Below are 12,491 nucleotides of genomic sequence, written 5' to 3'. Positions count from 1 at the left end.
TTGGATTTTCATTTGTTGACACTTCAAATCATCAAAATTAAATGAAATAAACATTTGAATGCATCAGTCTGTGTGCAATGAATAAATATAATGTACAAGTTACACCTTTTGAATGCAATTACTGAAATAAATCAAGTTTTTCAAAATATTCTAATTTACTGGCTTTTACCTGTATATATATATATGCAACTATATGAATATATATATATATATATATATACACATGTATATATATTCATATATATATATATATATATATATATATATATATATATATATATATATATATATATATATGTATGTGTGGGGAAAAAAAATCACAAGACTATTTCATCTATTTCAGATGAAATAGTCTTGTGATTTTTTTTCCCCACACATACATATATTGCGCTCTACTACGGTATCGAGCACTATTTTTTGGATAACCTTATTAAGACATATATATATATATATATATATATATATATGTGTATATATATATATATATATATATATATATATATATATATATATATATATATATATATATATATATATATATACACACACATATATAGCGATGTCCGAAAATGGCTTTTTGCTGATATCCGATATTCCGATATTGTCCAACACTTTAATTACCGATACCGATATCAACCGATACTGATATATACAGTCGTAGAATTAACACATTATTATGCCTAATTTGGACAACCAGGTATGGTGAAGGTCCTTTTTTAAAATATTAATAAAATAAAATAAGATAAATAAATTTAAAAAATGTAATTGAATGAAAAAGAAAGTAAAACAATATAAAAACAGTTACATAGAAACTAGTAATTAATGAAAATGAGTAAAATTAACTGTTGAAGGTTAGTACTATTAGTGAACCAGCAGCACGCACAATCATGTGTGCTTACGGACTGTATCCCTTGCAGACTGTATTGATATATATTGATATATAATGTAGGAACCAGAATATTAATAACAGAAAGAAACAACCCTTTTGTGTGAATGAGTGTAAATGGGGGAGGGAGTTTTTTTGGGTTGGTGCACTAATTGTAAGTGTATCTTGTGTTTTTTATGTTGATTTAATAAAAAAAACAAAAACAAAAACAAAAATAACAAAAACAAAAAACAATACCGATAATTTCCGATATTACATTTTAAAGCATTTATCGGCCGATATTATCAGACATCTCTACATATATATATACACATACCGGTATATACACACATATATACTGTACATCAACATGTATATACATATACATACATACATATAGATATATACATATAGATATATACATATAGATATATACATATACATATATATATATATATATATATATATATATATATATATATATATATATATATATATATATATATACACACACACACACACACCTGTATACATATATATATTCCGATGGGAAAATGCATTTTTACACAATATGATTTGCCTGAACGGCTAAGAGACAGAGTAACAAGCGGTAGAAAATGGATTAAAAAGTACCCCGAAAGGGACAAGCGGTAGAAAATGGATGGCTGGATGGACAGATTTAAAAAATAGTCATAAAACCAAAAATAAAAAAGATTTTGGACTCTGGTGGGCCGGATCCGGCCCGCAAGCTGCAGTTTGGGGACCACTGCTCTAAAGGCAAAATATTTCGATTCAGATTCTTGTTAAAACGTCACAAAATTAGACTAGTGAAAATTAACTAGTTATAATACAAACAGCAGCAAAGAAATTCACTAGTTAGGGATAAACAAGGATAGCAAGCTACTAGCTAACAAGGAAGGAGCTAATGACATGTATACGTTTTTTCATATTTGGTGAACTATTTAGTTAACAAATGAAAGTTGTTTGGTTTTTTTTCAAAAAATTGGAGCCTACCTTTCGCTGTAACTAGTTGACGGACTAGTTATGATGGCGGAAAAGTGAGGCTTGTTTAGGCAGGCAATGAGCGAAATCACGAAACAAACGTACATGTTTATTAAACTAGCTACCTGTAGTTCACACGCGCGCGGACACACGCACGGATAATTGTGATACGTTCATAAAAATTGTAAATTTGATCACTTTTTTGTAGGGCTGTTTTTTTAAGCATTATTTATGAGAATGCAGTGCAATGTCTCTAATGCTGTGGCCAGGAAATTAAAGTAGTGTTTATTCTTGTATACAAATATGTCATGTAGTATAATCATCCATTTTTTTATTTTTTTTTTTACAGTCAAATATCTAATAACTTACTTATACATTTTCTGAACAAATATGGATGTGTTTTACTGGTTGTTGAGTACATATGTGTATTTAATATTCATATAGTTTTTTTTATGTAAACCATTTTGTTAGTACTAAACCCATTTTGAAAGTTGGTATAAATTTTGTAGATATTATTTTATTCACGCAAATAGTGCATGCAATGCAAATCAACTTCCTCTACTTTCTGTCTTCCAAGAGCCAATTTAAAACTGGACGGCGCTCAGAAGAGGTCGCCGAGTGTTTGCAGAGAGAAGTTTGACAGCCATTCAAAGGTTCCACTTCTAATGGCGGCGCCATAGCAAGAGAGGCGCACATGGCAATGTGACATCCCCATTCAGCCTGAGGAGAGTGACTCCCAGCAGCACTGAGCTCAGCGGGGGGTTGTAAAAATTTACACCAAGAGCCTGTCCAGTGCCAGCCACCTCGGTATCGAATGTTGTGTTGCATATTTTGTCATTCAGGCCTGTCCCGAAATTGCAGGAATCACACCATCAATTTCTGAAGGAGCCATCCAAATGTGACAAGAGGCGTATGCTAAGCGGTGAAAATAGAGCTAAACATTGTTAAAACACCCCTAAGACCCACATGGTAAGGGAGCGCTCGGCGGAGAGCTGCGATGCACCCCGCTGTGAACTGGGAAAGTGATGTTGGTGTGCTTCCTTCTCCATGAGGGCCGCGGTGTTCTCGGGCCCCCATTTGAAGCCTTTTTGAAGTATGTTGCCTGCAGCCGGGTGCCAACTCCAACGTTTCCTCAAAAGATAAATGAAATGAATGCGCTATAGTGAGACGAATTCCCCTGACCATTATAAAAGCCTGATTAGAGCAATTAATTATTACAGATGCCCTGAAAGTCACTAATCATTATTTTTAAAAGGGAGCTTTTTGTGTCAATGTATCTCAAATTAAAACTGCAAGTCTTGAAATAATTTCGTAGACTCTGTTTTAGGATCCATTCTTTATTGTTTCAAAACTCTTAACTCTTATCTTTTACAATAGTCTTTTTTTGTTATTACATGTGAGATTTGGATGGGTGATGTACAATGTCATCGCATCATGAAACACGGTCACAAAGAGTTCCTTTCTATATGTCGATATTCGAGAGAAGTTTGTGCTGCAACGTGACAGCACCATCACTTCCCTTTTTCAAATCAACAAAAAACTTATTTTGTGTGTTTATTTTTTGTTTTCAAAGTGCATTTTGAGGATTGCTGTCCCCCAGTCGGCCATAATGTACATGTCAGTTATTCACAAGAGGGCCTTTACTGCTTCGTGAGGAACAGACAGCGTTAACTACATTTTCCGACTACGACACTTATCTGGATAAGTAAAATCAAAGAAAACATATCAATATGCATGCCATGAACATTCCTCCATAAACATTTATCATAATAAATGTAGCTGTATATTTTTTCCATTGAATTATCTTGATTATGACACAGTATTTTCCACAAAAGGACAAATGCTGATAATGCAAACTAATGCTTAACATCCAAATGTTGTTCAGTTTGTACACGCAAGTCATATGGCTTAATGCCACATTAAATAGGGTAGGGCCCTAATTATGTTAATAGCACTTGGTCCACACAACCAAACTTGGGGTTTAAAAGAAAACACAAAAAAGTGGCATCAGGTGAGTGTTTAAAAATAAAATTGAATGATGCTGACCTACAGGTAGCGTTTTTTTCCATTATTCAAGAAATGTTGTTTTTCTTTCAAAATAATAATACAAAAAAAACAATCTGCCTGTTATGACTCAGATATTATACTTTTCTGTTCCATGGAATAGCTTTGACTCTGTAGAATTTGGTTCCTAAAGGAACCTTGAACCTGTTCTGGGCCTGATAAGAAAACACAGGAAAGGACTTTGTGAGGCAGAAAGCTTAAACTCCATATGTAAAAAATAATGCTTGTAATTAACTATTAGTATTTGAAAGCTATTTTATTTATTTATTTGGATGAAATACCTTTTTGGCCTGGCAATACTCCTTCTCCATCACCTTTCCAAGCACCCACGGCCGCCTTGTTGTCCCTGTTGCTAAACAAAAAAACATACCCATTAAAGCACATTCAAGAAATTGAAATGAATACTTGTAACTAATAGAGTGGTGATGGACTAAGTCTGACCTGGTTTGAGGTCCAGTGCAGTGAGCGACTCAGAGTGCAGAAAATAAAGTGTTGGACCGACGGTGAAGAGGACGTAGTTGTCATGTCTTTCATCCAGGATGATTAGAACCAGATCGCTTACCTGGAAACTGACACATAAACAGACACAAAAAGGGTGTAAAGACCCACACCAAAGTACACTCATGTCATTCAGAGTAAAATTACGCCGCATCTACTGACACTCCCACTTATTTTTGTAGATTAAAAAAAAGTATTGACACGTGAATTGATTCATTCACTTACTCTCGGATGGCGATTTTGTCTGAGTGCCGAGAAGACACAGACGACATACTTTGAGACATCTATGAAAAAAAGATCATTGTTATATGTTAGTTATATGTTATGGAAATATAAACTAGATGAATCAATAAATGCTATATTGTGATTTCACTCATTCAGTCAGTCAGTTTCCTCAAGCTTGAAGCTAGAAGGCTAAAATATAAAGTCATGTTTTTACTCTATGATGGTACTGCCACCTCGTGGAGAAGTTCTAGTATAGCACAAAAGATTGACTGACCAGTCTTTGACTGAGGCGCTTGTTCTCTTCCTCCTTCATGTGTAAGGTCTGAAAGAAACAATTATTTATTAGTGCATGCAAACAAAACAGCTTGTTTAGAGCCTCCACTTAGAGAATATAACACAGCTAGGGCATCCCCTCCAGCCTTTTTCTAGAGGATATTTTGTGGAGTCTCATCATAGGAACTATAAATTCATTTTGCATTTGACATAACTAAAGTAAACTTAGCACGGGGCTCAGCAAGTCATGACTCTCGAGTCGCATGCAGCTCTTTAGCGCCGCCCTAGTGGCTCCCTTGAGCATTTTTTAAAAAGGATTGAAAATGGAAAAAGATGAGGGAAAAATATTTTTTTTGTTTAAGTATGTTTTTTGTTTGAGGACAAACATGACACAAACCTCCCCAATTGTTAGAAATCCCACTGTTTAATATGTTTGTGTGTATGCTCTACTGATGAGAGTATTTGGTGAACATCGTTTTGTCCTACTAATTTTGGCGGTTCTTGAACTCACTGTAGTGTGGACTGTGACACAAGTTTGTTTACATGTAAAATCTTCCACTCCTTCTTCGTCTCATTTTGTCCACCAAAACATTTTATACTGTGCGTCAATGCACAAAGGTGCGCTTTGTTGATGTTATTGAGTTGCTGGAGTGCTATCCATCCATCCATCCATTTTCTACCGCTTATTCCCTTTGGGGTCGCGGGGGGCGCTGGAGCCTATCTCAGCTACAATCGGGCGGAAGGCGGGGTACACCCTGGACAAGTCGCCACCTCATCGCAGTGCTGGAGTGCTAATCAGGCATATTTGGTCAGTGCATGATTGCAAGCTAATTAATGCTAACATGCTATTTAGGCCCTTAGAGATAGGGTGAGAAGCTCTGCCATCCGGGGGGAGCTCAAAGTAAAGCCGCTGCTCCTCCACATCGAGAGGAGCCAGATGAGGTGGTTCGGGCATCTGGTCAGGATGCCACCCGATCGCCTCCCTCGGGAGGTGTTTAGGGCACGTCCGACCGGTAGGAGGCCACGGGGAAGACCCAGGACACGTTGGGAAGACTATGTCTCCCGGCTGGCATGGGAACGCCTCGGGATCCCCCGGGAGGAGCTGGACGAAGTGGCTGGGGAGAGGGAAGTCTGGGCTTCCCTGCTTGGGCTGCTGCCCCCGCGACCTGACCTCGGATAAGCGGAAGAAGATGGATGGATGGATGGATGCTATTTAGGCTAGCTGTATGTACATATTGCATCATTATCCCTCATCTGTAGGTATATTTGAGCTTATTTAATATCCTTTACTTTTATCCTCTTTGTATATAATTTAGTTTTGCATGTCTCATGACACATTATCTGTATGTAATATTGTCTGCATTTCAGATAATTGTTTGTGTTCCATGTGGTTCCAGACCACAGCAAACATTACCGAGCTTTCCAAAGATTGTAATAAATCTATTAAAATAAGACAGCCTGCCGTTTCCTTTAACTTGGACACACTCATACATACCTTTGGCCATTAAAAGTCAGTAATTTCCAATAGTTATCTCACCTTCTGAGTAGCCTCTGATTTACTAATGGGTTCTAATTTTGTAAAAATGTGTAAAATATATATTACATTTCAACATTTCTGTCAACGAAGATTTGTTTCAGCCTGCGACATATAGTCATTTTGATAGTAGGCTACTACAGCTAATAAAGACACTTGCATCATGTGTTGCCTTCATTATAAGACTTATATACAGCTTTTATTTTTTTGCAGCTCCAGACAGATTTGTTTTTTGTATTTTTGGTCCAATATGGCTCTTTCAACATTTTGGTTTGCCGACCCCTGGCTTAGCAGGTTTAAAAACATTGTTTTTTCTTTATTTTTCTGAAGCTGCTAAGTTTCTCCTAGAGTATTCTGGGGCTGAACCTAGGAGGCCTGCCTCACATTTCACACCTCAAACCTCTGCTCTAGACTTATTTTTACACCAAGAAGTACAGTTCTATTGACAATTCATACCATTTATTGGGTTAGCAGTTGCTGTTGATTAAATGGCTGACAGAATTGTCACTAAATTGTCACTGATAGATAGGCTCCAATATTGTCTTTTGTTTAGTGCTGCTATGTCACATTTATGCTGCTATTTTAGTGGAAACATGCCAGAGGATAATTAACTTATCCAAGATTGGCTTATGCTACATCTGTGTGTTTAAATACCCTCTCAAGTAGGCGTATCCTCTGTTTTTCCTCTGACATCAGGATGTTGTCGCTACACACACACACACACACACACACACACACACACACAAAAGATGTAGAGTCATTAAAGGATACAGGAACTTGTACTATAACTCCTTATATCAGAGGTAATAAATGGTAATATAGAAGCTGATACGTACTGGACTGTCACCATGCTAGCCTCCACTGCTGAGTCTACGTGCTCCTCATCCCTCAAGGCCGCGACAGAGGCAAGTCGGTCGCTGTCAGCCAGGAGCTCGGAGGCGCACGCCCCCACCACTTCTTCACCCATATCCTGAGCTAAGGGGTTGCCAGTGAAGAAGGCCGAGGAGACCAGAGCGATGCTGCGCAGGCGATTGAGCTCTTCTTCCAGATGCTTCTTCTCCTGCATGACACTCGCTCGGTCCTCAGATAGAGTCTCTATCAGAGCTACAAGAACAAAAAATGGGGTAAAAGGCAATTTTAAGGCTGTTCAGAGAATACGCAAGTCTCTTACTAGAGATGGGATTTATGGATGCCAAGGAACAGTTCTTTTCAAAGAGCCGTTCAAAAAACTGGCTCATTGTTGTATTTCTTTTTTTTTTCTTTTTTTTAAGTAACTTGTTTATATCAAGTAAACTGTCACTGGTATCAGTTATAAAAAAAGATTTGTATCCAAATAACGTACATTTACACATTTCACCAATATATTCTCTAAGAATGGGAATTATTCTGTAACATTGATCATAATTTAAGATGGTGTAATATCCCGGTGTAATATCCCATCTCACATGCATTGACAATGAGATCACTATTTTGAATTTTCCCTCAACTTGAAAACTTTGTAGCTCACAAGTAAAGAAACATGTACAACTAATATGTCTATATGTATACAAAAATAATAAAATAGTACAAAATTAGGACAAGATAATTGCAATAATGTGCAAGCAAAACTGTACCACCGTATCTAGTGTGTGTACACCTGAACTACTACTTGAATCCACAGCAGAACAATTACACAGAAAAGTGAATCCAAATGGCATTATAATTTCTTGACTGACTAATTTTCCAGTCCAGTCAGTGGCACATGCATGGGCAGTTTTTGTTTATAAAATGGCTCGCAAATGACAATCTGTTTTCTTCGTTCACTTAAAAGAGCCATTCAAAACATTGATATCATATACATTTATATATTGTACCTTTTGTTTTCACCCTCTTTTTGTGCCCTTGTGTGCATTATCCTTTCCATCCTTTGCAACTGAGCTACTGTGTGGAACAATTTGCCTTGGGGATCATTAAAGTTTGTCTAAGTCTAAGTCTAATTTAATTCCTTTGCAAACATCACATCTCTATCTCTTACCTTTGTCCTTTTCCTGCTGTTGGGTGACGCTTTCCAGCTTCTCTGTAAGTTCACTGATGACCTGCTCCTTCTTCAGCCTCTCACGAGTCAGAACTGTGTTGAAGTTAGTCTGAAGAATTAAAAAAAAGACTTTAGAGGATGTCGTTGTGGCTTGTGCAGCCCTTTGAGACACTTGTGATTTAGGGCTATATAAATAAACATTGATTGATTGATTGGTTGATAGATGCAAATGAATAGTACGGCAGTAAGTGTCATTCATTCTTTGAGAGGTTTGAACATATGTTGTGGGATTAAAAGGTATTCAAGATTCCTACATGCATAGTTGGTGACAGCAAATAAACCTTGCAAAGAGCCAATACAAATGATATAGGGATGGCTGGGTGATGGGTCCATATCAAAAGTACCTGCTGTTCTGCAATTAAAGAGGTCTTGAGGTTCTGAATCTCCTCATTCTTTCTCCTCTCCAGGAGCTCCAGCTGGGTCTGCAGGGAGGCCCTCTCCTGCTGCAGCCGCTCCTGTAGTGCGGAGTCCAGAGAGAGAGGTGCACCCATGCAACTATCAGCGCACAGTGGCAACCCTGCATCGCTGTAAAGCAGACAACAGTACGATCAGATTTTGTACTTCAGATATGTACGTTTAGATGGATGTGTTGTTGTTGTTTTTATATGCATTTACCTCGATGAGACCTGCCTGTCATTTAACTCGTCTTCAAGTTGTCTAATCCTATCCAATAGCTTCTTTTTCATTTTGTCCTTTTGCAGCTGCAGCTCTTTCAATGCATCTGGGGATGTGTCCTCTAGTTTCTTTGTCAAAAGGTTGTTTTCTTCCTGTAAGTTCCTGCTCACAGTCCTTAACTCCTGTTCCAGTTCTTGAAACTTCGACATCTGCACTTCCTTTTCGTCATTTAGAGCCAACACTTTGTGGTCCAGCTCATGTTTAAGGTTCTGTAGCTGCTCTGCGTGGCTCCGGTCCGTATCCTGTGCCTGATGCTGCAAGAAAGAGAGTTCGCCTCGCAACAGGGCGATCTCCTCTTCATGCCTGTCCACCAGATCAGAGATGCAGTTGTCCTTCTCAATCTCTAAAAAGCTCTTCAGCTTGGCTCGGTCTGTCTCGTACTCTTCGTTTTTCACCTGAAGCTCCTGTTTGACCTTTGTGAGCTCTTCATTGAGGACTTGCACCTCGGAGGCTACCTGGGACTTCACAGCCTCGGTCTGCTGCCTCTTGGTGTCCTCCAATAGGGCCCTCACCTCCTCTGCTACAGTCTCTTTGAGTGCAATATCCATCTCCAATTTGCATCGCAGTTCTGTGAGCTCAGCAATGCTAGCCTTCAGGTCTTCTATTTCAAGATCCTTCTCTTTTTGAGCCGAATTGTAGTGTTCTGTTATCTCATTTAGCTTAGCCCTATTTTCAGCAGCAAGGTGTTCCATAGCCTCCTGATGATCCGTAGTGAGGGTGTCCAGTTGTGACTTATGTTCCTGCATCATTCTGTCCGCAAACTCCTTTAAGTGCGCCTGCTCGACAGTCTCTAATTCCTGCCTGATCTTCTGCTGGCCACGTTCAATCTCAAAATGCAGATTCTCAAGCTGCATTTTCAGAGAGTCTCTGGAATCCAAGAGGGTCTCGAGCTCTGCGGCTTGGTCGCTCTTTAGCTGTTCCATCTTCTTCATATTCTCTTTCAGGCATGCCTCTGTGTTGAGCCACTGTGCCTTGTCGCTCTCCAGCTGCATAATTTCTTTCTCTTTGCGCTCCATGAGCCCCTCCAAGTCCAGCATGGCCCGCTGCACATCTCGCACTATATTCTGGTGGTCCAGGTTTTCCTCCTTTAGAGAGCGGATCTGCTTCTCAAACGCCTGCTGAATGGCGACGATCTCGCTCTGATGTTGTTCTTTCAGCTCAAGCTTAAGCGTGTGGCAAACGTCGTCCACAATGTTGCGAACATCTGCGCTCATACTCTTCAGGGCAAGGCTAAAGTCATTTTGTTCTTTCAAGACCTGACTTCGAAGGCAAAACAGGTCATCCTTCACGCACCTCAAATTGGAATGAGACTCCTCCGCAGCCAATCGATAGCGGTCAATAACATGATGGAGAACCGTGATCGTAGAGTTCTCCCTCTCGAGCGTTGTGGTGTCTTGCATGCGCTTGTTGTCGATGGCATTGATAACTGAGGAATACAAGGATTCCACCATCATTTCGGGGCTCGCGGGGTCACTGATGGGGTTCGGGGATTTCAGGCTCTCTTCGATCACAAACTCGTTGACGGCAGACATGAAGTCAGACTCGGGGCTCTCTGCCAGGGAATCCAGGTCAAGGGAGCCAGGCTGCATGTTGGGGTGGCCGATGGTTTCAAAGTCAAATGTTTGTGCATCGATGCTGTCTGGAGAAAGGTCCTCTAAGGGGCCTGGGGCAGGAACATGGGGTGGCTGACAGCTGGGTCCTTTAAGGTTGAGAGAGGAGGGGGTTTTGGACTGCGTAGCTGTGGAGGGCCCGGCCCGACCCTCTGCAGAATGAGGCGTCCAAAAAGTTGACCTCTGCGCACTATGACTACAGGACGCCTTAAAAGAAGAACATAAAAACAAATGGTAAAAGACCGCAAGTGACATTTCAAGATTAAGAATGATTTGAGAAACTTTAAATGATGTAACAGAGAAGTCTAATTAAATGGGATATTATGTATAGTGTAGCAATCTTGAATACTAACTAAGACAGAATACTAACAACAGTCACAGAATTAACACAAAAAATGACAGCACCACAAACAACTATTGCTACAAACGTATTTTTCAGACTATAAGGCACACCGGAATATAAGGCAATGAACGAGTCTATGCAAGTCTATTTTCATACACAAGGCACCCTGGATTGTAAGGCGCTTAAAAGGGTCATATTATGATTTTTTTTCTACATTTATAACACTTCATTGGGGTTTACATGACATGTGATGGTGGTTCTTTGGTTATGCATTTTTCATATAATATGTTTTACAGACCGTGATGTGATGTCAAGCCGTTTTCTGATGCGCTGTTTTGTGTCTTATTTACGTGGCTCCACTTCAACAGGATCTTCTCCCCATCATCTTTGTTGTACTGGTAGATTTTAGTGCTTCATAGCAAGTCTACTGACGGATATAAGTTAGAACTCTACACTACAGTGTATTAGAAATGGCGATAGCAGAGGATGAATGCCCCACAACAAGAGGACAGAGAAAAAGAAGGAGCTTATTGACTGCGGCGCGGAATGCGATGGTGGGTGGACTTGCTAAAATTTTCAGGACTTATGCATATCCCAAATACACAACAGCACAAACCAATAGGTAAGAAAAGCTGGTTTTGCATAATAGTTCAAAACAAAACGCCAGATAATATGTATTTTGATAGGTGCAATTTTGGGGTCAACTATGCTTCAACAAAAATACTGGTATGTTGAAGCACAGCTGACTACGGTAACCGTAATGCTCCAACAATCCATTAAGCCAGACCTGGGCATTTTGCGGCCCGTGGGCCACATCCGGCCCTTTGTGCGTCCCTGTCCGGCCCGCGTGAGGCCAATCATAAATTAAAAAATTAATTTTAAAAAGTATCTATGTCGAGTGTGCAATACAATGGTGCTGCTTTTGTTTTGAAAAGCGTTATTTGTATTACTTCCGTGTGGACGTATGCGCGTGTGTGATTGTGAGTGAATGTGAACAGCGGCAATCACAAATTACAAAATAAAGTTTAAAAACATCTATGTCGTGCGTGCAATACAACTGTGCTGCTTTTATTTTGAAAAGTATTATTTATGGGTGTATGTCCGGGTGTAACCTGTGAGTGAAGGTGCACAGCGACAAGTGATGAGACGCTAAAAAGAGAAAAGTTGATGACGAATGCCGGTTTTCAACAAGATATGGACTGCCAAGTAATTCTTTACATAAATTAAAGGTAAAGCCGTGTGCTTAATTTGTGGTACATAGGTTGCTGTGTTTAAAGAATATAATTTGAATTGCCACTACACGACGAAGCACGAGGAAAAATACCGTA

The 12,491-nt window shown here is 39.3% G+C and overlaps 2 protein-coding genes across 5 annotated transcripts in view; both read right to left on the bottom strand.

The window, feature by feature from the left end:
* The window catches only part of st18 (ST18 C2H2C-type zinc finger transcription factor), a 116,921-nt gene extending 113,914 nt beyond the window's left edge, over window positions 1–3,007 (bottom strand). The window contains exon 1 of one of the 2 annotated variants that reach the window (XM_061979359.2): window positions 1,880–3,007. The gene's annotated coding sequence lies outside the window, so the exon portion shown is untranslated. The remainder of the gene's footprint in view (window positions 1–1,879) is intronic. The other variant, XM_061979362.2, reaches the window with a different exon arrangement.
* A 192-nt stretch (window positions 3,008–3,199) lies between these two features.
* The window catches only part of rb1cc1 (RB1-inducible coiled-coil 1), a 29,513-nt gene continuing 20,221 nt past the window's right edge, over window positions 3,200–12,491 (bottom strand). For 2 of the 3 annotated variants that reach the window (XM_061979357.2, XM_061979356.2), the window contains exons 14-23: window positions 9,151–11,027; window positions 8,880–9,060; window positions 8,476–8,584; window positions 7,298–7,565; window positions 7,116–7,167; window positions 4,929–4,976; window positions 4,655–4,713; window positions 4,373–4,500; window positions 4,213–4,283; window positions 3,201–4,086 (exon numbers count right to left, since the gene is read on the bottom strand). In XM_061979357.2, coding sequence (XP_061835341.1) covers window positions 4,009–4,086; window positions 4,213–4,283; window positions 4,373–4,500; window positions 4,655–4,713; window positions 4,929–4,976; window positions 7,116–7,167; window positions 7,298–7,565; window positions 8,476–8,584; window positions 8,880–9,060; window positions 9,151–11,027 — 2,871 coding nt within the window. In that variant the 3' untranslated portion in view covers window positions 3,201–4,008. Of the gene's footprint in view, window positions 4,087–4,212; window positions 4,284–4,372; window positions 4,501–4,654; window positions 4,714–4,928; window positions 4,977–7,115; window positions 7,168–7,297; window positions 7,566–8,475; window positions 8,585–8,879; window positions 9,061–9,150; window positions 11,028–12,491 lie in introns of all 3 variants that reach the window. The other variant, XM_061979358.2, reaches the window with a different exon arrangement.

This window comes from Nerophis lumbriciformis, linkage group LG19 (assembly GCF_033978685.3).
Source record: "Nerophis lumbriciformis linkage group LG19, RoL_Nlum_v2.1, whole genome shotgun sequence".
In the NCBI taxonomy this organism is placed as follows: Eukaryota; Metazoa; Chordata; class Actinopteri; order Syngnathiformes; family Syngnathidae; genus Nerophis; species Nerophis lumbriciformis.
The sequence above is the reverse complement of the archived record's forward strand: the minus strand, read 5'-3'. Positions and strand labels throughout refer to the sequence as shown.